This window comes from Solea senegalensis, linkage group LG4 (genome assembly GCF_019176455.1).
Source record: "Solea senegalensis isolate Sse05_10M linkage group LG4, IFAPA_SoseM_1, whole genome shotgun sequence".
Lineage (NCBI taxonomy): Eukaryota > Metazoa > Chordata > Actinopteri > Pleuronectiformes > Soleidae > Solea > Solea senegalensis.
In genome coordinates, this window is record NC_058024.1 from 19299691 (window position 1) to 19327372 (window position 27682).

Consider the following 27682-nt stretch of genomic DNA (forward strand, 5'->3'; position numbering starts at 1 on the left):
CATTTTGAATGAAAAGTCTTGTTAACTATAGATAAATATATAATATAAAAGGATTAAGACCAAATGTAAACAAAATATTGGAAAACAGCCCGACTTCTAAATACTTAAAAATTCTGACTTGTTTCTCAGAATTCTCAGATTAAAGTCAAAATTCTGACTTTCATCTCAGAATTCTTAGATTAGTTTCTTAGGTTAGAATTTTTAGTTTCAACAAAAAAAATCATGTGGCCCTAATCCTCTTCAGTAAACTATATTGAAATGGTGTGCAATATCATCCTAAATGTTTTTGGCTGCATCATCATCATGATGGATTATCAAGATAGCATTTTTAATTTCTTATCATTAAACAGTACATTTTTTCCCTAACTGTTGCCGCCCTCCTGACCAGGTTAGAAGTTCACTGGCCCCATTGTTAATTTGAGGCCCCTATTTTAAACAATACTATTACTGTGCTGGGTTTTGATTACAATACACAAACATTCTTTCCTCCTTCATGACCTGTGGCTAGATCTGTCGTTTCCTGCACTTCATTTAACATTAAAAAGTGCAGCAGGCATGTTTTCTTTTTTTTTTCTTTTTTTGCAATATTGATCCAGAATAACCGTTCTAGCTCCATTTAAGGCCTCAACTAAATCTGTAGCATGATGCCAGGCTTTGACCAATCATCAATCACTGTAGTTCTGAACAGTCTCCAAGACAAAGCTGTTTGATTTAACATCTGTGTTATATTGTCAATATTACACACCACACCATTACACGCCACAGAAACAGTCAGTAATGTACCCAGAAAATTGTGCACAAATAATTTTTTTACTTTTTATTGAACAAAATTTTTGAAAGATCATGTAGGAAATACAATATAATACAAGTGTTGCACAAACAAGACTAACAGAAAGATCTACAAAAGGGAATTGTTGGTGGGCATGAACATGACTGCCAACAGACAAAAGGGGTGCAAGGAAAAGAGTCTCTTTCAGAAAGTAAACCTATTTGTTTAGCCAACCACCCAAAACTGACATGGTGTCAGCTTCAAGAGAGGAACAGTTTTGTGATTTCCAAAACAAATTAATTATTTATTTGTACCAATTGGCCCAGGACAGACTGCAAACCATTAAAACCAGCTTTAATTTTCATTCTTTTTCCCAAAATCTTTTTGATCATACCTTTACTGAGTTGATGTTGGTTTAGTAATTTAAACCGAACATAATCAATTCTTACCTGGAGCTTTTATCCGGTTTAAATTAGCTTATGATCCGTAAAAGCTCCAGCGAATAATTAGCAAGTGAATCAAGTCTACATTTCTTGTGAAACTAACATTTCTGAGCCCCCATAAAATAGTTAATGCTCAATAACTTATCTACTTTGTGGAGCATGGATTTGCTAAACAAATAAGCAAAGTTTCTCACAGATAAATGGATTTGAGTAGTTCCTCACAGTAGAAACCCTTTGGAAAGCACACGAGGCAGATTTGGCATGCTCATCCCAACCTGCAGGGGCAACAGTGCCATCAGTTCCTCTAAAAAAATACTTCACAGGAAGTCATTGCTCGAGATGCTCCAATCAGGACCCGTAGGGGAAAAACAGACATTCTTGAGCCATTTCATTCAGCACCAACATTGCAAAGTTAGCACCAGAAGCAAAAACCAGTGTGGGTTCAAAGAAAGTCAAACCAAATTTTAGAGATCTCAAATATTTTTTACATGCTGGAAATAAAAATACCAAAGACTTCCATGACCTGGAACAAGTGTCAGTGAAACACTGTGACACTGCACACTCTCAAAGTGCTTTTTTTGTTTTAAGGAGAGTCAACAGTCTGATTACTGCTGAGGAATTCTAACTAAAACTTAGATTTTGGAAAATTCTCACCATCAACAGAGCAAAGCTCTGATGGGAGATAAAACTTTCATAAGCTGCAATTACAAATTTAACAGACCACTGACTCGCCATAAATATTTTTAAAACAAAAACAAAACAAAAAATACATCAGGACACTGATGGTTGGTTCCCATTAATGTGCAGAAAGTTTTCAAGCAAACATAAATCTTGAGCAGCAAAACACCACCAGCTGATACTTTCTCAGGCTCAGTGCACACTTTGAATAGTTTCTGTTAGTGTCTGTAAAACATCATAAACCTGTGAAAGTGGACCAAGGCCAAATTATGGAATATAATAATTTGAGGGAAAATACATAATTCCAAATAAAAGAAATAATAATTGTGAATAAAAAAAATAAAGGGATTTTCTAAAATCCAAGGTTACCAATGAGAAAATACAAGAGCTCTTTGAGATTAAAACAGGAATTCCTGTGTTCACAATTAAGGCTACATCCATAATATTACATTTTCATTTGTTTTCAGATAAAAATCATCTGTGTCCAGACAAGTAATCAGAAGTAATCTGCATCCATAACAGCACAACCTGAAAACATCACATGATGATTCAGGTAAAATTGGGCAGGTGTGTACCAGTGTAAAGGTCTGCCCGTCCAGACTAAAATGTAGCCCAAGAGTTTTCAAATTAAATGAAGCAAGCAATAATTTCAAACGTCTTAATTTTATTGAGCAGAATTTCTGCATTTCTTTTTAATGGAAATGAAATAGTTTAGATGTAGCCCAAGATATTAAATATTATTCTAAGTGTGTTCACAGCGCTAGATTCCCTTTCCCTATACTCACTATTTTCTATAATGGGATTCATGCTTTGTCTCTGTGAAACTTCAAATGTTCACAATAGTCAAACATACTATTTATATTTTCTCATTGTATGGATAAACTAAACCAAAAGGAACAATTTCTGAAGCACTTTGTGCCTTAAGTTCAATTCCCTGCTGCACTCACTTCCAGAACCTTCCTGATTTTTAGTGGAAACAAATACAAGAAAAAAAAAAAAAAAGGGAAACAATTTTCTTTTTCCTCTTTTCAAGTTTTATTTTGCCAGAACCAACCAACCACCTGATCTGCTTTGTCTGAAGACCTTTCAAACCTGCCTGCAAATCCACCTGTTATCTGGGCATGAAATGGGAAATGTGCTATTCTGCCACTAATTTAATTTCCTCCCTTGCAGTCAAACATAGGGCACCACTGACTGACAGCACTGTTTCACCTGTTCAAGTAAAAATACTTTGGGACAACAGTGTTATACTTCAAATTATTCATAACTGCATAAATGATCTTGGATCACTTGTAGGTCTATGAATTAATCACCAGCATTGGCTAGCTGGCAGAGAGATAGTTGGCTTTAGTATTGTGTAGCTTGAACATTTTCACAGTCGACACAAAACCTTGCCATGTATGATGTCTGCTATGAACACTTAGGCTCAGCCAGGTAGAGGCTACTGGATGTAAAACACTAACATCTGCTACAAACACAATGTGTGTGGGGTTTGGGGAGAACTAGTCAGTTATTCTGGTATCTGAAGTCTCTCAGCAGATGATTGAGAGGTTGGATCTGAATCACCGGAGAAAGATTGACCTGTAAGATCTTCTGTGCCTTTCTGCGGGCCTCGGCTACTGATCGAGAGTAATCCACTTTTATCACTTTCCATCTAAAGCCCTTCTTGTCCTTCCAGCTTCTTCTCTGCCGAGGCATGCTGTTCAGTTCTTTAGGCCCCCGACTGTCTTGGTGGAAGCCATTGCTCCTCCAGCCGTTGCTGGTCAGCTCTGTATGAGTCTGTGGAAACACCCGACCGTTAGCATAGAAGACTGGTGCAGAATCTCCAATGAGGGCACCGTCCGGTCGGTTGGGGCAGGACAGGCTCTTCTGGCTGAACAAGGCCACAGCTTTGGTGGGCACCCCAACACCATTCTGAGAAGGCTGTAAAGGTATTCCTGAAAGCGTTGGAGGGTAATGTTGCTTTGAAAAGGCAACAGGGGGTGCTTCAGAGGACGAGTCCCAGGTCGTGTGGATCTGCAGTCTTGCTGTGTGGCAGCCTGACAGGCCTTCAATATTGGTCAATCGGAGACAAGGCTGCACCTGCAGTGCATGCAACTTGTCTGGAGTCCGAATGGTGGTCCTGCTGCAGGCAATGGTGCGATGATCTACCAGCAGCTCTAGAGGGCGGACGCCTTGGATTCTGGGATTGCTCTTCTCAGAGCAGCTCCAGGATGGGTGTACCTCTCTCTTCTTGGTTAGGCCTCTTCTTCCTCTCCTTTTGGCAGAGGGTCTAACATGTTTGTTGGATGGCTTTAGCATGTCTTCAGTCATAGGTTGGCTTGTACAGGAGCGGTAGCCATACACATCCTTGCTGCGCAGCACAGTGGGCTTGTGGCCCTCTTCATTCAGCTCCTGCATGAAGGTGACTAGCTCCTCAGTGCTCGAGAGATCACGTGACATCGGACTGAGGATCTTCAGAGCATCTAGAAGGACACTGTGCCCTGCTGATGAGATTCGAGACCAAGAGTGAACAGCCCTCCTCTCTTCATTGGTGAATGCCAATGGCCGGCCAACCACGGTATCTTGCACCGCGTCAGCCATGTTTGTATTCCTGTAAAATAAAAATAAACAATTTGGTTAAACTAGACAATGCTAAGGAACTAATATCACTTACCATTCAATAATTTGTCATAAATTACTTGTAAAACTTGCAAGTAAACATAATAAAGTTATGCAGCACAGATCTAAACTTAAGTAAGGTCCATTATTTTTTGTTGTAACAATGCTTTTTGGCTATAAATCATATACGGTAGGAAAGCCTGTTTTTTTTTCCCTTTTAAATGGTGCCACATTTTTAAGGAAAATGCATCTTCTCTGCCAATGACGCTTGGTATCGTTTACTGGATTGAATGATTGAAGTGTGAAGAAACAAGACATATTGGCAATTTAACCATTTAGTTATTTAAAAAGCAGGGGCCTCATTAGCATGTGGAAGAACCATACACAGCCACAACAGCCTTGCACCTTCCCCTCAAGTTGGTCACCAGCTTGGTCACATACTGCTATGGTATGGCATCCCATTCTTCAACTAGCATTTGTCGCAACTCTGCCAATGTGGTTGAGTTGGTCACTCTGGCACAAACAGCACGCCCAAGCTGATCCCCTTGGGGAGGGGTCAGGACTGTAGGCAGGCCATTCTGTCCTCTCCACTCCCAAATTCTGGAGGTAGCCTCTGATAAACCCTGCTCTGTGGGAACGAGCGCTGTCATCTTGAAGGATAGAGTTCGGTCCCAGACTGTGGAGATATAGGATTACCACCGGTTGCAGAGTGTTATCACTATATCACTCTAAATTGAGATTGCCTCCCATAATTACTTGTTTTTCCAGTGAGGAAAATGAATTGTCAATGGCAGAATAAGCCTTTTGGCATTGGCAGAGAAGATTTAGCAAGTTTTTCATGGGCACAACCCACATACTCATCTCTGCTGCTCATCCCATAGATGCATTTTACTTACAAATGTTGCACCATTTGAAGGGGAAGTAACAGAAACAGGCTTTCCAACACTAAAAGATTTATTGCCAAGAAGTATAGTTACAACAAACCTGACCGAACGTAACTAACATTCTAACATGATTTTTGATGGTGGGAGGAAACCAGAGAGCCCGGGGGAAACCCACGCAGACATGGGGAGAACATGCAAACTCCACACAGAAAGGTCCCAGACCAGGAATTGAACCCAGCACCTTCTTGCTGTGAGGCAACAGTGCTAACCACCACTACTAACCACTGCACCACCATGCCGGGCACATAATTTAGTAATTAGAATATCATTGACAATCTGTAAGTGCCATTTTTGAGTTGTCCTGTGCTTTCTCAGCATAGGTCTAGTGGTCTATCCTCAGCAGACATTGAAAATAGAGCTATAATTTAAGAGCTTTGAGCAAAACAGTGGTAGAAAAATGGCTGTTTCAGTGTTTTCTCAGATGTGATTGCCAACAATCGTGTTCACATTCCTCATCAGTTGAGATTCCCAATCCATCTTCTCACACGTACGAATCCCAAAATAAGCTACAACATTTCTGCACTAGTTTCAGTGTGCTGAGCATTGTAACTTTACATCACGACTGAGCAGGAAAGGAGAAGCACAGCTTGAGTTGAGTGAAACAGCTTCACACAGCAACACTTTGACTGCCATCACCAGAAAACGCCCACAAAACGTACTCAACTTTCTATGTAAAGTTTAGTATTCACAAAAAAAACAACTTGACGGGAAAGAACAGCAGCTGACTAGCCGTTGTACCTAAGCTAACTGCTACGCAGTTACCAAGTTTTGGTAGAAAACAGTAGTAGACACAGCTCTATGCTAGTCAAAGAGGAAGGTACACAATACATTATTGCAGTACACAAGCTTGTCACACACACTGGTGGGACACTGTAGCTGCTTAGCCACTTCTGCATTGGCCAGTGTTTCTTTCTGAACCAGTCTTAATACAAGGTGATGTGATGTGTGTGCGGTATTGCCTTCCTCTGTTATAGTCTTATTAATACAATGATATTTCATTTTTGCCATTAGTGCAACAGCCATAGTTTAGAGTAGGCACAGATTACTTCTGATACGGTTCTGAAAGAAGAAGTGCTCCAGCGAGGGAGAAGCACAGTTGACTGTGTGTGTCTGATGTTGTGGAAATTCTTTGTTGCTTGTTGGTGAATAATGTAATATAGACTGCTGCCAGCTGACAAGTTTTTATTTCTTTGCAAAGAAAGGTCAGTCCTGCACCCGGGCAGTGTTGTACAGAAAAGACCCAGAATACTGAGTATAGCCAAACATTTATTCCTGACTCACAGGAGTCCAGGAGCATCACTCAGACGTGATCAAAAGGGGTCTTTGATCATGTCACCTCCTGGCATGTTCTGTCTCTGTAGCAGGGACTGATGTTCCCCCAAAGATGATGTTTCACACTTGGGGTGTCCTGCAGGATCTTGTAAGGAGATGTGAAAGAAGGAAGCCACAAATGGTTACCTGATATCATCTGTGGGAAAACAAGACATGGGGATATCTCAAGAGAAATTTACAATTGCACTACTCGTATTGAGCAAGTGGTCGAGAGAGGAGCAGCGCAACTGAGTATGGGTGTGTGTAACTGCAAATGCTATGGGTACACTAATACATGTTTTCTGCGAAGTTGGTGGCGTAAAGTGCCCACTGTTACGTCTTCTGCTTGCGTGGTTTAGGAGTGAAGGGGCCCCCCTTCAAACAATGTTCCGTTCTGTTTGTTTGTGGTATCCAAACAATTCATATCATAAAAAAATATAAATTCCAGTTTTCGGTATGAACCAATATACTAACCAGCACTATTGAAAACACTTTTTTCAAATGAAAACATGGTAGAAAAAAACATTTGGACATTTCAAATTCACAGATATTGTAAAAGTGTCCATAACATTGTGAAACGAAATGAAAAAAACTGGTATGTCAAATTAAAATAAGCAAATCATGCAGCACAACAAGATCTTCTTCTATTTGGTTCTTCAAGTTTTCTGTAAACACGGTATCATTTCAAGAAATGTTTTCATACAGACAAACCCCCCCAAAGGTCTGCTAAATAGGGGTGTCCTGATATCAGCCAAAAACGAGTATCGGACTATATCGGACTGCATCTAAAATCTCTGATATAAGCGCTCCGATATAAGCATTCCATTCCGCACCAGCACTTCTATCCAGCAGTGTCCGTTGTGATCACGTGGGCTCTGTGTGTTGGATGCATGCAGAGCCCACAAGATCACAACAACAGCATGTGTGCTACTGCTAACATAGAAGCAAGGAGAAGTGATGTTGGAAAAAGAAGTTGCAGCTGAGTGCAAAATTTGTGTTGCACAAGTTTCCCGTGGTGGTACAGAGCCGGGGAAGTTTAATACAACCAACCTCATTACGCATTTGAAGCAGCATCACAAAAAACCAGCATGAGGATTTTCGCAAGACCACTGAGGCGAAGAAACAACAAACCTCTGGCTCCCTCAAACAACCAACGATGGCTGAAACATTTCCAAAGCGTGACAAACTCCCACGGGACGGCAAAAAGGCATTGGCTATAACAGAAAAGACCGCCCAATTTATTGTGATGACCAGTCCATCGGTGGTATTGTGGAGTATTGTCGGGTTTAAAAGCTTAATTGAGGACCTCGAGCCTCGCTACATTATGCCAAGTATAATTTGATTTTATTGGATTTATTGAGGTTATTTTTCAGGGTCTTTTATTTTTTATTTATTTTATTCATTTGTACAATACTCTTATGTTGAAGGTTAAAATTTATGTAACCCATTGGTTAATAATAAATGAGTCAGTTTTTCTCATACCTACTGTTGCAGACTATTGTTCCCTCTTTGAGTTATATCACTTTATCAAGCCTTTTCTAACTTTCCACACTACAAAATAAGTAATAAAGGTATGTATGATTTGTGCCCATATCGTATAGGATCAATATCGGTATCGGCCAATACTCAAGGCTGCAATATCAGTATCATATCGGAAGAAAAAGTTGTATCGGGACATCCCTATTGCTAAATGCTGTAGTAGATATACCAGGCCTGTATCTGGCACTGTAATGCTAGCAGAGATACAAACCAAAAAACTCGGAGGAAGGTATGAATCAAATGGACAAACTTATTGATGAAGTATAAATTACAATGTCTACAGATACAGAGACAGATTAACCATGCCAGTAGGACTGCGTGCATGGAACCATGACACCCATAAAGCTATGTTACAGGACAAATACACGTACTGTTAAACCCGTAATATGTTCTGTTGGATCGGCTCATCCTTATCTCTATCAAACATTTCATGCACTGTGGGTTTCATGCAATATTATGATAATGCCCCATGACATGAATTGTCATGGGGCATTTATTACTGTGATTATATAGCCGATGTCTTCGTGAAAGGTGTCTGAGTAAAAGTAAACAGCTGACCAAATAATGTATGTCAAAACTGCATCAGAAGTAGCCAGTGCCTTCAAGTTTTTATTTGCATTTTAGACCCTCACAGCTTCAGTGTGACCACAAACATATTTTTTGCTGCCGCAAAACTGCTTGTTAAGTTAGGTTTAGTAGCAAAATCTTTGTTCATGTTAGAATCACGCCTAAGGTCTAAGTTGTCCTATCTTTGGCCAACTTAGACCATATCCACAAAACTCATTTTGAAAAATATAATGAATATTACCATTCTGTGGTGTAGTGTGGTCTACTGTAGAGAGTATATTGTCAGTCACCACCACCCACCCCGAGGTGCGATGTAGGGGGAAAAAAGACAAGAATCATTTGTGACGGTTAGTGTCAATACTGTCGCCAAACATTGATGATATGACAAACTCTGATGTTAGTAGGTGCACCAGTATGACCAAATAATTTTTGTTGCATTTTTGGGCACATATGCAAACAAATTGGTCACACTCTAGAGCCCCGTTCATCTAGCTTTATTTACTGCTGGTGGAGAGCCACTGTCTGACTGTAGATTGCAGCCTGCCGGCCACTGACTGGCCAGAGTCCCGTCACAGGAGGAGACGTCCCACACAGAAATCAAGCCAAACAGTGCCGAACTGTAGATCACTTAAAACTACTTAATAATCCTAACAACGTGCGTTAATCTCCAACAACTACCAGGGAAACTTCTATATTTAACAGGAGTCTTTTAAAGTGGTGTGGTGTATTTAGGGACAGTGCCGCTTATCGTGAGCCACAGACCGCTGTAGTCTGTGGAGTAGGAGGCTGTACTCCGGAGACGTGTGGACAGAAATCAAGCCGAACAGTGCCGAACTGTAGATCACTTAAAACTACTTAACAATCCTAAAAACGTGGGTTGATCTCCAACAACTACCAGGGAAACTTCTATATTTAACAGGAGTCTTTTCAAGTGGTGTGGTGTATTTAGGGACAGTGCCGCTTATCGCGAGCCACAGACCGCTGTAGTCTGTGGAGTAGGAGGCTGTACTCCGGAGACGTGTGGACAGAAATCAAGCCGAACAGTGCCGAACTGTAGATCACTTAAAACTACTTAACAATCCTAAAAACGTGGGTTGATCTCCAACAACTACCAGGGAAACTTCTATATTTAACAGGAGTCTTTTAAAGTGGTGTGGTGTATTTAGGGACAGTGCCGCTTATCCCGAGCCACAGACCGCTGCAGTCTGTGGAGTAGGAGGCTGTACTACCGAATTGTAGATAAATTAAAACTACTTAACAATCCTAAAAACGTGGGTTGATCTCCAACAACTACAGAAGTGTGATGTAAAGTCCCTAGTCACTCGTGTGTGTGTGTGTGTCACCGCATAAAACAAGTCACCACAATTTCACTCAGAAGTCACCGCATAAACAAGTCACCAGTTTCACTCAGCCGTGCAGTGATGACTCCGCCCACGTTAAGTAGGTACTTTTTGTAGTGGAGATGCAACCTAATTGTGCCGTGCCGTGTCGTGTCGTGCCGTGGCAAGGCGAGGCGAGTAGAGGCGGTGGAAATGCGCCAATAGAGATTCTGTTTGGGGACCTGTACAAACCAAGTGATTTTCGCAAAGGCGGCTGCAGCAGTGACAGCACCTTGGAGGTGCAAGTCTAAATAAGGGAGGGAGCTTTGCTTTTGTGGTGGACAGTGTACACCATGGGACATTGACTGAAGTGCTTGCATCATCCTACAACAAAAGAACACTTGTGCAGAACTTGGATGGACTCAAACAACTTTTAAGTTTCTTGTATTGTAACATCATGAAAACAAAGACGTTTTGTCCATTTCTTGCAGTTACTGGTATATGTATTTGATATCATCATACCGACAAAATATTAGATGAATCATTCACACTCACATATTTTCGAAATCTTATGGTTGCAACAACTTTGTCAACATGTACTGAGGACAGAAAAATAAATCATTGTTTTGAAATTGTTATTCTAATTGGCGGTCATCTTGGATCATGCTTTGGGTGCAATTTACAGTATTTTAAGCTGTTTCATTCATTACAATGTTTAACCCCGAAAACATATAGTTTGCCACAAAAACCATGGTTCTACTTCAAATAGAACCAAAGTTATGGTAAGATATGGCAGTTAGCTAAACAATGGTGGCAGTATCTTTGCATTCCTTGACCCCGAAAACCTATAACCTTACGTTATAGATAAACCTAGCCCGTACACACGAGAAAGTCCATGCGCATACAAGTCTTACAAGGAACGTTTTAGCACACCATGTTTACTTGTCAGCTAGCTATGTCCAAGACCACAAGATTATCATAAACAACAGTGCATTGACACAGACATTTCTGTGAAATCCAGGCTTTACATCGTAATCCAACAGAAAGGGCTGATAAATGATAACTTACATGAAATGAAGTGAGCATTACAAACGCTAGCCTCTTTGACTGCAGTAGCATCACCTCAGTCTTCTCTTTTTAATGCTTGGAGCCACAGACAATGTCTATTTTTTGAAAGGGATGAGATCCTATAGGGCTTATTAAGAACTTGACACCATTGCTGGTTCTATTTTCACAGCCAACTATGCTACAAGTAGGCATCATTTCTGCTAGACTGCTGTACAAGTTAATGGTACGCGTGTGTTTTCTGACCCCAAACTGTGTGCGCACATTTGTGACGTAGCTCTCAAAAGGGTCTATAGAACCAAAGTTATGGCCATCTTGGATTTCCCGATTTTGAGGGGGATCCCTTTACCAGTGTGGATCTGCTTAAAATCAGATTCAGCATACTCGAAAACCCCTTGATACAAATTTTCATGCTTTCTTCCGGAAGTGACTTTTTTTTTTTACTATAGCAGACTATTAGGTGTGAAAACAACCTCCATCTCTAAATTACTACCAGAGCTCCCTCCTGTTGTCTGGGAATTCCCATTCTGGGAGTGTTTAATCCAGCCCTCTCTACTGGATTGATGGAACAGTACTGCTACTCAACACTAGCAGCACTGTTGATAACTTTCTTTTTTCAGGTGAAAACCAGTGTCTATGGACATAGCAATGTTATTTGCTGACTCAGGAGCAAATCTTCACAATTTAGTGTAAGGCATTGAAATTATACAAAAACCTACAGCCTCTTTGGTCAAACAGCAAACAGCTGCTGCATTCAAATTTTGCCATTGGCTTTCTTAGTCCATTCTTGCTTCACTGGTGGCTTTCATCACACTCTGGCACAAAGCACGTTGTCCCAGATTCCACCACTTGAAGCGCTGAGAGCGGTTGAGGCTTGTCTCACTGAGCATCTCACACAGCTGCAACTCGGTGTCAGATTTCACTACCAGAGCACACTCCCTGTTCTGTTCCTTACTCTCCCTCCCCCAGTCAGCTCTCAGTCCACTTCTTGGCATTTTTCACAATCAGGCATTTGGCAGAGTTAGCTTCAGAAGAGGGGGCCAAGTTACCCTTTATTAATAAATTGCACTAACATCACACATCTGGTGACTTGCAAGTGAAAGCAGTGCAGTCGACTGAAGGAGGAAGCTTGTAAAATGGCCTAAAGCTAAACAGAAACTGGCACCATAGATACTTTAGTGTCAAAGAAGAACAGTAGATCACAGTTGGGTGGAACAATTTCGGCTGACAGAAGACTGCATTGCACAATGCCAGGTCCAATTAACCTCTGCATGTTTTTGGACATGTGGGAGAAAACCGACTCACTAGGGCTGTCAAATTGCTCCAAAATGACATTTGAATATTCCCTCCCTCGCATTATGTCAATAACAGGTGGACAAACTAATACAAGGAGACATAACTACTTGTATAGGTATTTTTATTTCAGTTTTAACATACCTACACATTACAAAACAAGTAAATGACTTATACCTTAACACTTTTAAGACCGTAGCGCTCTCGCTCGCCCCTCCTCTCTCTATGCGCAATGTTCATTATGAATGAAGAAAGTTTCTTGGTGCATGCCTCTTGCCGTGCTGCAGACAAAGAGCTTGTGGCGGGCGGTGAAAAATATGAGTCGAGCCGTGGCTGTTCTTGTTGGAGTTCATTTGGATTTTTGGATTTCCAAACGGGGCTTTTGAAGTTGCTTGGAGTCCAAACCACTCTCTCTGCTGCCGAGTTGGGCTCTGAGCTTTCTGCCATTTGGATTTCTTTCTGCTGCTTCACACTATGCATGTGCGACTCCTATGCCCTGTCCCTGACCTGTCATATAGTGTGCCCACTCGCAAAGCAGCCACCAATGTTTTTTCCCCAACAGTCGAATATTAATTTTCACAATTGAATCTCCGTTTCCAATATACATTTGAATTTAGAATATTCGTTGACAGCCCTACCACTCACACACAGGCAACATGCAAACTCCACAGAGAAAAGTCCAGACCGGGACACGAACCAGCAACCTTCTTGCTTGTACTGTGCTAGAATTTTTTTTTACGTATTTCAAAATTATCGCCAGTTGCAGCCAGTTTGTCCACAGTTTTATTGATTTATTTGTTATATGGAGCAAATAGACCAGAAAATATTCACATAGGTAGCAGAAAATCAGAGAGCTTGTTTTAAAATACTAAGAAAATACTCAAACCAATTAATCTTTATCAAAATAGTTAATAGTAGCCAATTCATTTGGTAATTGATTAATCTACTAATTTTTGTCTAATTTACTAATTCTTACTCACTGGACCATATGTCGATATCACTACTGCTAGGCCGGACAACATGGGTACCATACTCCAGAGAGTCACTGAAAGTTTACAAGGATCTGGAGAGAAACAATTGGACGACATCTGGCTTTGTGATGAACATTCAGCTCTGGAGTCTACCAGCTAAAGATAGCGTTGTTGTTGTTGTCACTGGACATGTAAGTGTTGCGCTAACATGACTTTAGCATTAGCAACGAGTAGTGTAATGTAAGTACTTATTAAGTACTACCAATGTATAGAAGCCACAATGGCTAATCATTTTGCAAGCTAGCCAGCATATAAGATAATAGAGGAAATGCAGATACATAACAAAAAGAGGTAAAACCGGCTATTGGAAAGCACAACAATGTTTTCTTTCCCGTAGGCAACAAAAGGTCTGTTGCACAACTTGTGTCCAGACTTCCAAATGACCGAGGTGATACGAGACCATCGTGTGCACTTTGTTGTGCGCTTCTCCAAGTGGGCTCCCAGTATCCAACGCAGCCTGGATAATTTCTCTACTCGCTGCTTTATCCCCACATCCAAGTAATGATTTTTCGGACGAGGACCAAGTACAGTTGTGATGAAGTGCAGGGTATCCGAGTATATGTAGTGAGGAATTCATAATCTGCGCTGCATTCAGCCAAGTTTTGCTTTTGCGCAAAGACACTTTGCAGGATTTAATAGGTGCTGTTCCACCGTGTACTCACATCTTATTGGAAACGTTTTATTGGTGATCCAAACTGATCTTGGACAGACTGAAAGCGGGAATAGACAGGCGTGTGCTGGCCACAGTTTTTGCATGTGTCATCACAACGTCCTGTTTCAGTCATTTTTTCAGTTGAAACATATCGACCGATATGTTTCGGTCACCTAATTTTCAGTGCTTCTCTACTTTTCACAGGTGTTTTGTAGGGCTGTAATCAACCAAAGAAATTCTTGGTCGACTGAAGCCCTGGGGGGACATAGCTCTGCTTCGTGACTGAGACACAAATAGACTGCTGCCGTTGTTGCGGGCGGGTGGGCCTGCAGTTATAAAACGAATCAACGGACGGAGCAACATAGCGCAGACAAGTTAGCTTAGCAATTTTATATGATATACCATGTTTGTACTGAAAATACTGAAAACAGGGGGGGTGTTCTCTGAAGACACACTGTTACCTGTGAAACAGGGGTGCTCTGAAAACACCCCCATTAGCACTTGGTACATTCCTCCAGATTAAATCAAACTAACCATAGACTGTATAAAATTAACACAGCAAAAAGTCGTCCAATCAGAATTTGAGTCGGATCAGAACGTATCGACTCATAAACTCATATCGACCAGTCGACTGGGACTTTACAGCCCTAATGTTTTGTTTTCTTCAGTTAGACAGAAATAATGGCGTATCGCTATAGGGTTGTCTGGCAATATATTGATTATCACAGAATCATTATATCATGATAATAGTGGTATCGTATCAGGTACACTGTGATTCCCACCCCTACTTAATGAGTATTGTTCTCCAAATCCTTGATTCGATTTGATTTCAAGGTCACAATTCGACTTGATTCTCAATCTTTTTTTCTCTCATTTAGCGCAGATGAGTCTGCCATTTTTAGACCTTTTTTTAGTCTAGGACCATTGAATTTATGTCATGATAACTCATTTAATTTCCATTTTGACTGTCTTGACTGGTGTCATGTGTATGTGTGATAAACAGTCCATCATTTGTTTGCAATGTACCACACTGAGACTTTGTCAAATTTAAATAATTCCAACCTGAATAACAACCTGAATGTAACAATAATCAGTCAATTGTAAAGCGTAGAGAGTCATGTAGCTCTGTGTTGCTCTGAAGGTCAAGCCATCTGTTGTTACGGTCACTAAATCTGTACTTACCTCCAATAACATTATCATACATTATATTACATATTTGTAGTAAGATGCGACCTGCTTGGCATTTTATAGTGTGGTTCCAGTACACTAATTGAATGTTTAAATCCAGGGTTTTCCACCGCTAAATACAAGCTAGTTAGCGATTTAACGTTATCTGAGAACGGAAGAGTTGCCTGTGTTTAAGGGGTTGCTTTCGTAGTTACGTCTACATCCTTATGATGCATGCGGAGATGGCACGCTTACAACATAGCTTAAAGGTTTTCTTGTCGACATTGCAAATGTTGTTGACTAAATTCACGAGAAACACAAAATATTTCCACACCAGGGATTTCAGAGAAGCGGGAGGGGGTTCGAGTTCAGTCAGCAGCTGCCATAATTACTATTATGATGTGTTTCCACTGGCTCAACTCATCATGGCATGGTTAAGTAGCGTTTCCACTAGCACAGTACCTGGTACCAGGTACTTTTAGTACCTGCTCTGGCAAGGTTCCAAGCACGCTGAGTAGGTACTATGAGTGACATCACCAGACTGCCGGCCACTGATCTGTCAGAGTGCCGTCACAGCAAGAGACATCCAACACAGAAATCAAGCCAAAACTACTTAACAATCCTAAAAACGTGGGTTAATCTCCAACAACTACCAGGAGTCTGGTGTATTTAGAAACAGCACTGCTGATCGCGACCAGCAAGCTGCATCACAGACCCTGCCGCTGTATTTCAGTGTGATCCAGTGTCACTGGACTGAAGTAACAGATTCTAGTGATTTGATTCAGTTGAAAACAAAGTCCCTATTCCCCTTTGCTTGTGTGTGTTTCTGTGTCGCGTGTAAAATTAAGTCACTGCAGTTTCACGCAGCCATACAGTGATGACACCGCCCACATTGATTAGGCACTTTTTTGTAGTGGAGATGCAACCTAAACCGTGCCATGCCGAGGCGAGTAGAGCCAATGTAAACACGCCATTAGTTGGCAGTACCTTCAGATTAGTGGAAAGAGGTGTGTGCACAACCACAACACTGTATTTTTCCCCTCTGGCATATCTAAAGGATGTCACACTGGAGGCGTGGTTAAAGAGTAGATTCCACCTTTGCTTTCAGAGGTTGTGATTGTTCTGTTGTTTTGATCGATATTCGATTTGCAATCAAGATCGTGACACCCCTAGTATTTATAAATTTGACAATGGCTTAAATGTAATAGACGTCCATTAATGTAGAAAAGTTTCAATGTAAACCCTTGAATATAATAGCTTGCTTCATTTCAGAAAAATATTACAACTCACAATGCAGAAATATCCAGAAACTCCAAATTACGAAGCCATAAGTACTAAAAGAGTTGGACATTTACGTGAAAATGGTTTCTTCAGGACCATTTGAAAGACTAACAAAACAACAAAAATTAAATGACAACAAAGAAATCAAATCTAAGATCACCTGGTTTATGCCAAAAGGATATGCTAGCAAAAGCCTTACTAGCCAATGAGGGGTGAGATACAGACCGTGCGCTAACCTATGTGGCTCACGAGCGCCCCCCTTACGATCAGTCAATGTGACTAAGTTTAATTAAGAGAATGTTGACATCAGTGCTATCAAACTGTAACCAATGATACATTCATGCCATCACAACACATAGGATCACTTACAACTTTCATAGGTATGACAAAAGATGTCGCCATTATTCACACAGACTTGTGAACTGCCAGCGACACGCTTTGCACGCCAAACACTCTCCCCAGCAATCTTTCCTCTGTGTGCGCGGCTAGTTGTTGAAGCTCCCATGGCCCCTTCGGCCGGCCTGACCCTCAGCTCCTCAGGCATTAGCCGACACATTTACATCGTCCGACATGTTAGGTTAGCAACACGAATGAGCCTGGTCACAAAACAGCGAAATTACCTTTTAATGCTGCTGTCTCCGCATCCTCCACTCGTCTCTGTGCCGACAGTCCACGGTAAAATGGCTGCAACAACGGCGGTGTGAAAGACAGACCAGGGAAGAGAGGCGGAGGCTGCCGGGGAGAGAGGAGAGGGGGCGGTTTCTGTTAACTCCGCCGAGGGGTGGGGGTGGGGAACGGGCACAAGTGACTCAAAAATAATCGTTGGTTTCACCAACTGCTATATTAACGAAACAAAATCCACGCGTTGTAATGGAGGTAAAACACGGTTGATGTATAAAAAAATGTAAACAATTATAGTCTCTGACAATGAAAAAAATGACCATGTTATGACGTCACGATGGGGCGTGGTTTATGTCTATTTTTGTGTTTGTAGTTGAAGCTCCTCAGCAAGCAGCTAGTAAATCAACTAGCCAACTGCATATCATATAAAATTTAGTATGTATGCAAAAAAAACCTTTAAATTTTAGTTGGAGAAGATGCAACTTACCAGTTTGTTGCCGTTGCCCCTAATTCTTTCAGGCCCATCATTCTCACATGCATACATGCAGATGTGGGGCATATGGGTTTGAAAGAACCTTGGACTTGGTCAGGTCACAATTTTATTGGCCAAAGTGGCTGTGGATGGAGAGAGAAAAATCAAGTCATGCAGACATTAGAAGGAAAAGACAGGCAGAAAAATGAGCACCTCTTGTGAATATTCAGACAACTTGTCCAATGGATCTGGTATGAATGTATTACTTACCACTAGAGCCCAACAGACACAACTTGGTTATAACAGATCATTTTACCAAGTAAACAGTTGCCATACCAATTCAGATCAGAAGGCTACAACTGTTGTTGAAACTCTTTGGGACCAGCTATGGGTGTCAGGAACAGTTGTTAAGTGATCAGGGTAGGGATTTTGAGAGGAAACCCAATAGAGCGGCTTATTCGAACACTTTTAGGCATGTTGAAAAACCTTAAAAGACTAATAGAAAAGTAACTTGCTTGTAAGTGCACCAAGGACAACGTCACTGGCTTTAGCCCATATTAGTTCCTGTTTGGCTACCAATGGACATTGCGTTCTGTCTACTTATGGCACACCTAAATTTCACTCCGAATATGTGAAGAATCTGAAAGCACTCCTCAAGGAGAGTTATCAGATTGCCACTAGGAATTCACAAAAGTTTGCTGATTGGAACAAACACCGCTCTGTCAAAACCATAAAAACCGAGAGTCAACGCTAGAGGAAGGTGATAGAGGGTTAGTGAGGAACCTGAGGTTGTGAAATAAACAAAAACTCATAAGTGGGAGTCAACTGTACAGAGTTCTAGAAAGGATGGGAGACCTACATGGGTATAAGGTGTAGTATATCAGTAGAGGTGGTCCCACCCAAACGCTATCTCCTACTCCCTTGTAGTGACCTATCCAAATCCAAAGAATCTGAACTGGACAAACTCAAAGTCTGCAGGCCAAGTCACTCTCAAATCTTTGATTAACACTCGTGGTCTGAGGACAAGTCACCTATCTAGCCTACCCTGAGGAGAGATTTGTGTATGAAATTCCAAGAAGACAGCAACTCAATACAAATTCAGCAGTGGAGGATACATGCTTGCTATCCAACAAACTCTTTGGCCTCCCAGCCTCAGGATGACCCTAAGGACGCCAGGCTTCCTGCAAAACCTGTTGGAACACCTCATGGGATGGTAGAAGACAAGCAGCCTGAGCTCATGATTCAGCAGCCTCCTACAGGTGAAAACACAATTCAACCGGGTGTGATGATTGAAATTGGAAGTGATATGACAAATGACAAAGATAAGTCAAATGAGGGTCAACCAGATATGAGAAATGGAAATCAACCACACATGACAATTGAAAATCCAGCTCTATGGAGAACTGGAAATACGGTGTGGCCAACTGTGGACTCCACCCTCAGAGGACATCAGGATCATCAACTAATTGCATGTATTCAGGATCCAGATAAGAACTCACACTTTAAAACTACCCAGGTAGTGTTAGGAATAGTGTGCACCAACTTTGTGTTGATAAATTACTGCAACAGGGTGGGAGCGCTTCGACATCTTCCTGGTGCTGGTCAGCTCCACTACCTCCTTATAAGTGGAGTAAGGTAGCACTGGTTTAGTGTCCCCCAGGCACTGGATCAGGGGCTTGATCTAATAGAAGTCAGGTCAGTCAAGACCTCCTACTCTTTGAAGTTGCATGGAAGCGTCAGCTCTGACATCCAAAGAAAGTTGAGGATGTAGCTGAAACAGCAGATTTGAATTTGATTAAATCCTGTCTTGTATAGTAAGGTTTGTATTATTCTATAGCTAAAGATCAATGCACTGACACAGACAATGAGTTACTACTGAAGATGTAAAAATAAATTAAAATAAATTGTGTCGATTAGAGCTGCAACAATTTATTATTTATTTATTACTACATTAATCTAAAACTATTTTGATAATGATTTTCAGCTTCTTGAATGTGAATATTTTCTGATTTCATTTTGAAATTAGAACATCATCATTTCAAGGTTTGGGGAAAACTGATCAACATATTTAAACTTTTCCTGATATTTTTGGACAAAACAACTAATAATAATAATAGAAAATCAAAAGATAAATTGATTATAAAAATAATCAAAAGTTGCAGTTAATCATGACGAGACTCAATCAATAGATCTGATGATTTCTCAATGAGAGACACACAGCGCGGTAATGGCTAGCATTGCTGCCTCACAGCAATAAGGTCACAGATTTGTATCCAAGTTCCAGAATTAATGTTTGTTCATTACTGTATGTTGGCCCTGTGATGGACTAGTGACCTGTGTAGGGTATACTCTGCCTTTTGCCCTAAGTCAAATGGGATTGGCTCCAGCTCTCCGTGAACTTCATGTGGAACATAAAGCAGTATATGATGAATGAATGTGTGAATGAATGAATGGGGTCAACTAATGTGGCCCTGTTGGACATTTAAGAGTTGCTTCAAGGCAGCTCTGAATTGGTGTCACTTTCCAGACCAAGCGACAGCATCCATTTTTATATACAGCCAATAGCTGTTAGCCCACAACAAAATAACAGGCCATCCAAACTGATGAAATAGTTACCATGTGTATTTTTCACAGTAGGAAAGTCCTCTGAACATGGCTTCCAACATGGAGTCTGGATAACACTGCAGCGTGGACAGAGACGTGCTGTACACACAACCGCCCACATTCAGAGTCACAGTCTCCCCCATCTAGACAAAACAGGAACAGGAGTCAGAGACAAGAGTGAATGTCTTTTTTTTTGGACGACACAGACTAACCCAAGTCTTCATTCTCCATCTGTAGCCCTGCAGTAACTAACAGTAAATGTTGTTTATCTTAAGGTCATACTGATGAGAAGATAATTTCTCTGTTTCTCCCAACACCTGCAACAAGTGAACAAACAGCGTGTGAGATGGTTGCCATGGAGATAAGCAACTAGCTGATGCAGCAATGTTGCTGCTGCCAAGACATCACCTGGTTGATTAGTCTGTTTTCCCTGACGACCTGATATGTCCACACACTGTCAGCCAGTATGAAATAAAATCAGAAGCAGTGTCCTTGATTCAATAAACAAGATTCAAAACAGATGAATGAACCTCCCTGGGGCTGATTAATGAAACTCACACTGCATCTTAATGACTTGTCGCTAAAACGTCCATCAGCTGTGTGTTAAAAAGCTGGGAATGAGTAGCTACTTTTAAATTTAATTTAGAACACACCCAATTATTATTTAAACATTCAGAATTTAACATCTCAACAAAGGCATGGTGCGAACTACGGGGGAGCCAGGTGGTCTCAGCCCCCCTTAATGAGACATGAACTCCCCTGGGAACATGATTTGGGGGATTTTGGGGGGGGTGGGGGGGGTGGTGGCGGTTGGATCTCTGAAATATTGGCAAAATATTGTTTTTTGATTGATTTGATTCAGATTTGATGCGTGTGTGGAGGTTGGATTCGATATGTCGCGATATGTGCTGACTTAAGGCAAGTAGACGTACAGGCTTGTAATAATGGATGTGTTGAGTTGAGTAGGTACTTTTTTGTAGTGGAGATGCAACCTATACCGTGTTGTGCTGAGGCGAGTAGTGACGGTGCAATACACCACAAGTCCTCTGAGGCACGCGCAAGCGTCTGTCCCGTTCACTGTTTGTTTTTCTGTGACGAAAAGGTCAACAGGAATATGCACTAGTTTATAGAGAGATACAGCGCCACCTACACATACATGGCCAATAAATCTATATTCTCCTCTTAGATTTCCAAAGCGCCTTTCAGTAAACCCAAGGTTGCTGTACAAGGAACAGTAAATAGAAAAAAGACAAACCAAAACAAAACATAAAAACAATCAGGCGGCAAAAACCTGCAGGAATAAGTATTGCTTCAACATTAATTTAAAATACTCCAGAGTTGGTGCCTGGCAAATAGCCAGAGGGAGTGAGTTCCAGAGGGTTGGAACAGCAACACTGAAAGCCCCGCTCCCAAAGTTTTGCCTGCAGGTGTGAAGGATAGAGAGGAGACTGAGGTCAGCAGACTGCAGATTCCAGGAGGGACGGTGCACATGGAGGAGGTCAGAAAGGTTTTGTAGAGCAAGTGAATGGAGAGACTTGTAGCAAAAGACCTTTGATATTATACATACTGGGTCTGTTACTTACATTCAAACCATTGTCGAAGGAGTTCACACAATGGTGACACAGTGTTTTACATCACACCTGATGGAGGGATGGTGTAAGCATAACAGCTACACTAGAAATGGGATAACTCTGAGAACATTAGTTGAGGGATTATCCCTGGTTCTAATACAAAAAGCAGCATCAGATTGATATCGGAAATGGCAGATATTTATGGTTGTGATATCAGTATCAGACACAAAATTGGGGTATGGAGCCATCTATAGTTTCTATATTTAAAATGTAATACAATTTTGAGAAACTAATATTATACATAATATGCTCAAATCTTTGTACATGGGTGTAAAGCAGTGTAATAAGGAGACAATGAAGATTATTCACATCCACTGCATTCAGTATGGTGCTGCACTGTGCAATCAGTTCTGTCACATAATGTTGACACATGACAGACGTTTGAAGCAGCTGAGGGATGAAGAGCTGCTAATAAATTAAATTAGTTGCAAAATAAATGAATTAATGAATGAATAAATAATTGTATTTGAAAGTACAGCTTTTTAAACATATTTAAAAATGTATTTCTAGAATATTCATATATGAATATAATAGTGTTCACTGTTTATGCCAATTGTTTTCATGTTAACACGTGTTTGGAGCATGGGTGGGAGGGATGTGCGTCATACCTCCCACCACCTGAGGGCAGCAGCAGTCAGTAGTACGTAGACAGACACAGGAAACGAATGTGTTTATACGCAGTTGTGTCCTGTACTACACACGTCTTCTGTTTTACTTCGGTTACTCAGATAGTTCTGCTAAAAACCTGCCTCCGTTTTCCTGGTGTTAAACAAACATCGCGTATCGTTTAAGTGTCCAGAAGAGTTTTGCTGCAGGACACTGGTGGTGGAGTCCCGCTAAGTCTAGGGGCGGGCTTCAGCGGCGTTAGCCTGTAGCATTAGCCAGTGAACAGTGATGACCCTACACAGACAGACTTGCTCTTTCTGAGTGTCTGGATTTTTGTTCTGAAACACGGGGATCCTCTGTTCATCATGACAAGCGAAAACACCAACACGAACGCGGGGAACAACGAGGAAACTGAGACAACCGAGCAAGACTGTCTGGACAGTAACTCTACGTTCTCCGGTAGAGTGGCTGTTAACGGCGGAGTATCGCCGAAGGAACGCTTTACCACACAGACCGAGCAAAAGCAGAGCACCGCACAGGGACGTTCTGCAGTTTCTCTAACGACAGAGATTCCCGAACCGGCCGTGGGGGCGGAAGTGGACTGCCCCGGGGGCAATTATGTAGAAGCGTCCACTTTGCGGCCACAAACCGAGGAGGACACCGGAAAGACCGCAGCGAATCAACCTGTAACGATCGCCCCCCCGTCGGGTGGTGGCGGCCGCCGGCGTCAGCATCGGCCAGAGGACAGGAGCTGCTGCTGCTGCAGCGTCAAGTTTGAACGGCAGGGTCGCAGCTTCAACCGGAGGGCGGTGTTCACCTTCACCACCGTGGCTACCGTGCAGTGGGTCTTCCCGAACTCTGTGGTACACAACAAGTCTTTCCTATGCGAGAACTGTGCGCAGGCCATCCGGTCCAACTGCAAACGCAAACAGAACGGGAGGCGGTCTTTGTGGCTGCAACCGCCTCCCCCTAAAAAGGTGTGTGTCTTGTCGGTACTATTGCAATATACCGGTGCCTTATTCAAACCTGAGTGCATGGACCTGGACTATTTATGTCATGTTTGGTTCCAAGTTTTGCATTTATTAATACTTCTGTGTATCACAATTATTTGGGCAGGATAATCGTGTCAGAAAATTCTGATAGTATCCCATGTCTAGCTGTGATTTGTTGTTGATGGGCTTTATACAAACACTACTACTTCTTTGACAAATGTGTTCTCCTTTTGTTCTTGGCGATGATGAGTGCAGTCAGACAGTGTCAAGAAGAAGAAGAAAGACCGCAGGATGGGAAAGAAGAGCAAAGCAGCACAGCTGGTGAGCAAATCCTGTTACAGGGCTGCTTTAAAGACACTCTGGTCTGCTAAAGGTGCCAGGAAATCCATGATGGACTTTTGGAGTAGACAACTGAAAGAGGAGGTGAGTATGGATACACATCTACTCATGTCATCTAATTTAATTTCTTGTTTTTGTCAGTATATAAAGATGGCTGTTATCTTACCCATTGTGGTGCAGATGAAAATACTCTCTCGGCAGCGAGGTAGTCCATTTCATCAGAAGGTCTTGAACGTAAAGGCGCTGTCATCTTTCCCCTGGCGACGATGTCTGAACTGGGCCCAGGACAAAGCTCCACTTGTCACCACCTGCCTCCAGTCACTGTTCCCTGACATCACCAACCTTACAAAGATAGGCCAGTAAGTTGAAAGCTTCTCAGTGTTTGGTCATTTTTGTTTTTGTTTATGTTATTATTCTGCCTGTTTTCTGCCCGTCTTGCAACAGAAATTGTTACATTATTTGTTTGCTGCCCTATTTGATCTGAAATCAGGCTCCCTTAAGTGATAATATCACACCTGAATTAGTGGGCAAGGGGCCATCAAACCCATCAAACTGCTGAACAAGAGAATTTACACCCGTTTGCATGTGTCCCATTTTACTAGCACAAGGTTGCTGTTGCGTCTGTCTGTCTTGCCATAAAACAAATCACTTCTTGTGTGCAGTATGGGAATGTCACTAAGTGACAAGATTTACTCATCTGATGAGCATCTATCTGTGTGTTTGTGTGTGTGGCAGCCCACTGTCAGAAGAGCAGGCGCAGACAGTACTGGAGCGTCGGGTTGTGGTGGCACTTTCCATACCACTCTTCACCAGAAACATCTGGAAGAATAGTTTCCTGCAAGCTGCTCTGGGGGCTGATCTGCGCCTACAGGGCTGCTCTGGTGCTGCCATCGACACTCTCAACACCATGGGACTGTGTCAAAACAAGGACACCGTCAGGTTACTGCTGCAGAGACTCCGATTTGGCAGAAGGCCTGTAAGTATCATAATCAGTTCAGGACTCAAAAGTAACTTGTTATACAAACATAATCTGGAGATAAAAAGATTCATGCATTGGTAGTGATTTGTTTGTCATTCATTCATCTATGTTCTGTTTTGATTCACTCTCACCACTGTCATTTCCACTGGAGCAAGCTGCTGTTTTCACCTTAAAAGTTGTACAATCGTCCACCTGCTGCATTAGTTTACAACAGTTATCAATATTTCCCTCAGCATTTGGAGACCAAAAACAGAATCAACAGACATTGAATGTAAGGCTTGTCTTCATTAGTTGGACACAACATGAAAGACAATGTTGTATTGTATGTGGTGCTGCAGAGTAAAGGAAATGTGATATTTCACATTTGTTTTTGCTGCCCCAAGTGGCCAATGAATCAGTTCAAGCAATCTTATTATTATTTGCCTGCTATTGTTGTAGGTACAGGTTCATTCTTTTACATAACGGATTGTAAAAATCTGAGAAGAAGTGAAGTTGTCTCTTAATTTTCCCTCCAACCACCGCTTTGAAATAATTGCTTTCGCCCAGTGGGGCCGCGAGAGCTGCAATCTACTTCACTGCATTATTTAGTCTCATTTGATTGTTTGTGCTTTTTGTGTTTGACACAGAATGGGCGACAAATGATAAAGATAAAAGATGAAGAGATGCCAGACGTGGAGGAAGAGGATATTGAAGAGGTGGAAGAACTGGAGTTGGAAATTGAGGACGACGACGATGATGATGATGATGATGATGATGAGGAAGAGGAAGAAGATGAGGAGGAGGAAGAGGAGGAGGAGGCAGACATTGAGTTGGCAGTAGAGGAGGTGGAGGAAGATGGGCAAGTTGGTGTGCAAGAGGAAGAAGAGGAAGGTCAAGCAGCAAAGGACAAAGAAGAGACAAAGAGGAGGAAGAAGGCAAAGAAGCAGAGAAAGGAGAGAGGTAAACGAGAGGCAGAGGGGAGAGAAGAGGAGGATGATGATGAAGGGTCAGAGCAGAAGAAGAGAAGGGTGGTGGTGGTGAGGCTTGATGGTGACACACAGACATTGGACGATTTGACCTTTCAGATCCCAAAGACTTTTTAGGCCCCTCCCTTAAATGCAAACAGGCCACACCTACAAGCAAAGTGCAGGACACAGGGCCCGCCCTCATTTCTGGGGCTTACTACTTTTTCATTTATTTTCACAGCTTCACTTTAAAAACAATTTATGTTTGTTCATTGTTAACATGTTATTATCCAAATACTCCAGTTTAAATCAATTACATGAGTGCTAGAGTCTTAACTGTCTGTGCAGCTGCGTTTGCAAACATACAACCATCAAATAAAGATAAAATATATACTTGGCTTAAAATATTTTCAGTAAGTTTTCTCAACTATTTGTAAACCCAACCAAATAGCTCTCTTCTTTGCAATGATTTCTCACTTCTGTGAATTTTAAAAATGCATTTCTCAATATTTTTTCCACAAAAAAAATTGGCCTCACAGGGGAAATCGTACTAACGTAAAAGTACACATAGAAAGCTTTTGTTTTTTTGGCTTGAAGTAGTCTGGATTACCACAAACACACCTTGAAAAAAGCGGATGGTACAATATCTGATGGGTATGTTTGTAAGAGATTGTTATGATCTTCCTGTTTCTTCAGCTGGTAGATGATCGAAGTTATCAGGTTAGTTTTCACCTCCTGATAACTTCTATTCTGAGAGTTGAAATGTCTTTTACAGTGGTAGCAGTTGTTCCCCCTCAAGACACTGACATGATGTTAAGAGTATAAACTCACAGGAACTGAGGTCACACGGCGACATATTGGTTACCACTCTTGCCTTACAGGAAAAAGATGCGTGTTCGCAACCTGGTCAAAATGAGAGCCTTTCAGCATGGAGTTTGCATGTTCTCCCCGTGTGTGTGTGGGTTCCCGCAGTCCAGAAACATGCAGAGGTTAATTGGACACAATACATAGAGGTGATATGAGAGTGAATGGTTGTTCTTGTCTGTGTGTCTGCCCTGTGATGGACTGATGACCAATTCAGAGTATACCTGAGGCACTGTGCCTGTCAGCTGGGATTGGCTCCAGCTCCCCTCGACCCTCGTGGAGGATAAAGTGGTAAACGAACTAGAAAATTCTGCAGCGAAATTTCGAGTGTGCCTGCTGTTCTTACTGCCGATGTTGTCAGGTTCAGGACTTTTGCTGGTAAAGGAGTAACATTTGGGTGGATTGAACCTTAAAAACTTGAAGTATTCAGACAAAATGGTATTTTGGTGGAATTACCAAAATACCACTTTGTGGAGAGAGAGCGAGAGAGATTCACAAGCCCCTCCGTTTCCTATTCATGTGTATGTGGAAATTATTCAGAGGTTTTTGCGATTTTTGTCACCATGGATACACAAACTGCTTAGAAAAGTCATAGCACGCCATTCCCGATCAAACCGCATGTTTGGATATAACGTGTGGGGGTTTTCTCAAAACTGTGGGAGAAGTTACACGCCAAAGTTTTGGGTGGAAGAATAACAATTCAACACAGAGTGACTCACAAGCACACACCTATGCTTCTCCCAAACCTCTGAGAAACAGAAAACAGCATGTTTTAAAGTTGTCATATTTCAAGAACGGTTGATGATAGAGATACAATTGGTTTGTGAGTGTCAGGAGGCTTTCAGCAGCTCCCACATTTTTAATTTTTTAATTTTTTAAAACTCACACCCGTTCATCAAAAACGGGTGTGAGTTGACAGAGAAATCACAGTTTTAAAATCACCTTTGCCTTTTAGGTGATTTTAAGAAAA

The 27682-nt window shown here is 41.6% G+C and overlaps 2 protein-coding genes across 2 annotated transcripts; one reads left to right on the top strand and one right to left on the bottom strand.

Moving 5' to 3' along the window:
• Window positions 1–802: 802 nt before the first annotated feature.
• On the bottom strand, window positions 803–22660 carry ccdc71 (coiled-coil domain containing 71). Its single transcript, XM_044023949.1, has 5 exons — window positions 22597–22660; window positions 20370–20500; window positions 17769–19006; window positions 17281–17392; window positions 803–4483 (listed from the first exon to the last, which is right to left on the bottom strand). The coding sequence occupies exon 5, from the start codon at window positions 4471–4473 to the stop codon at window positions 3397–3399; it is 1077 nt and encodes a 358-aa protein (XP_043879884.1). The 5' UTR covers window positions 4474–4483; window positions 17281–17392; window positions 17769–19006; window positions 20370–20500; window positions 22597–22660; the 3' UTR covers window positions 803–3396.
• A 288-nt stretch (window positions 22661–22948) lies between these two features.
• On the top strand, window positions 22949–26255 carry LOC122768163. Its single transcript, XM_044023948.1, has 5 exons — window positions 22949–23571; window positions 23842–24009; window positions 24106–24284; window positions 24661–24901; window positions 25531–26255. The coding sequence occupies exons 1-5, from the start codon at window positions 22960–22962 to the stop codon at window positions 25984–25986; spliced, it is 1656 nt and encodes a 551-aa protein (XP_043879883.1). The 5' UTR covers window positions 22949–22959; the 3' UTR covers window positions 25987–26255.
• The last annotated feature ends 1427 nt before the right edge of the window (window positions 26256–27682 follow it).

Coding starts and splice junctions, on each gene's coding strand:
- LOC122768163 (XM_044023948.1), top strand. CDS start 22,960: ATGACAAGCGAAAACACCAACACGAACGCGGGGAACAACGAGGAAACT. Junction 23,572..23,841: donor AACCGCCTCCCCCTAAAAAG/GTGTGTGTCTTG, acceptor TGATGAGTGCAG/TCAGACAGTGTCAAGAAGAA. Junction 24,285..24,660: donor AACCTTACAAAGATAGGCCA/GTAAGTTGAAAG, acceptor TGTGTGTGGCAG/CCCACTGTCAGAAGAGCAGG.
- ccdc71 (XM_044023949.1), bottom strand. CDS start 4,473: ATGGCTGACGCGGTGCAAGATACCGTGGTTGGCCGGCCATTGGCATTC.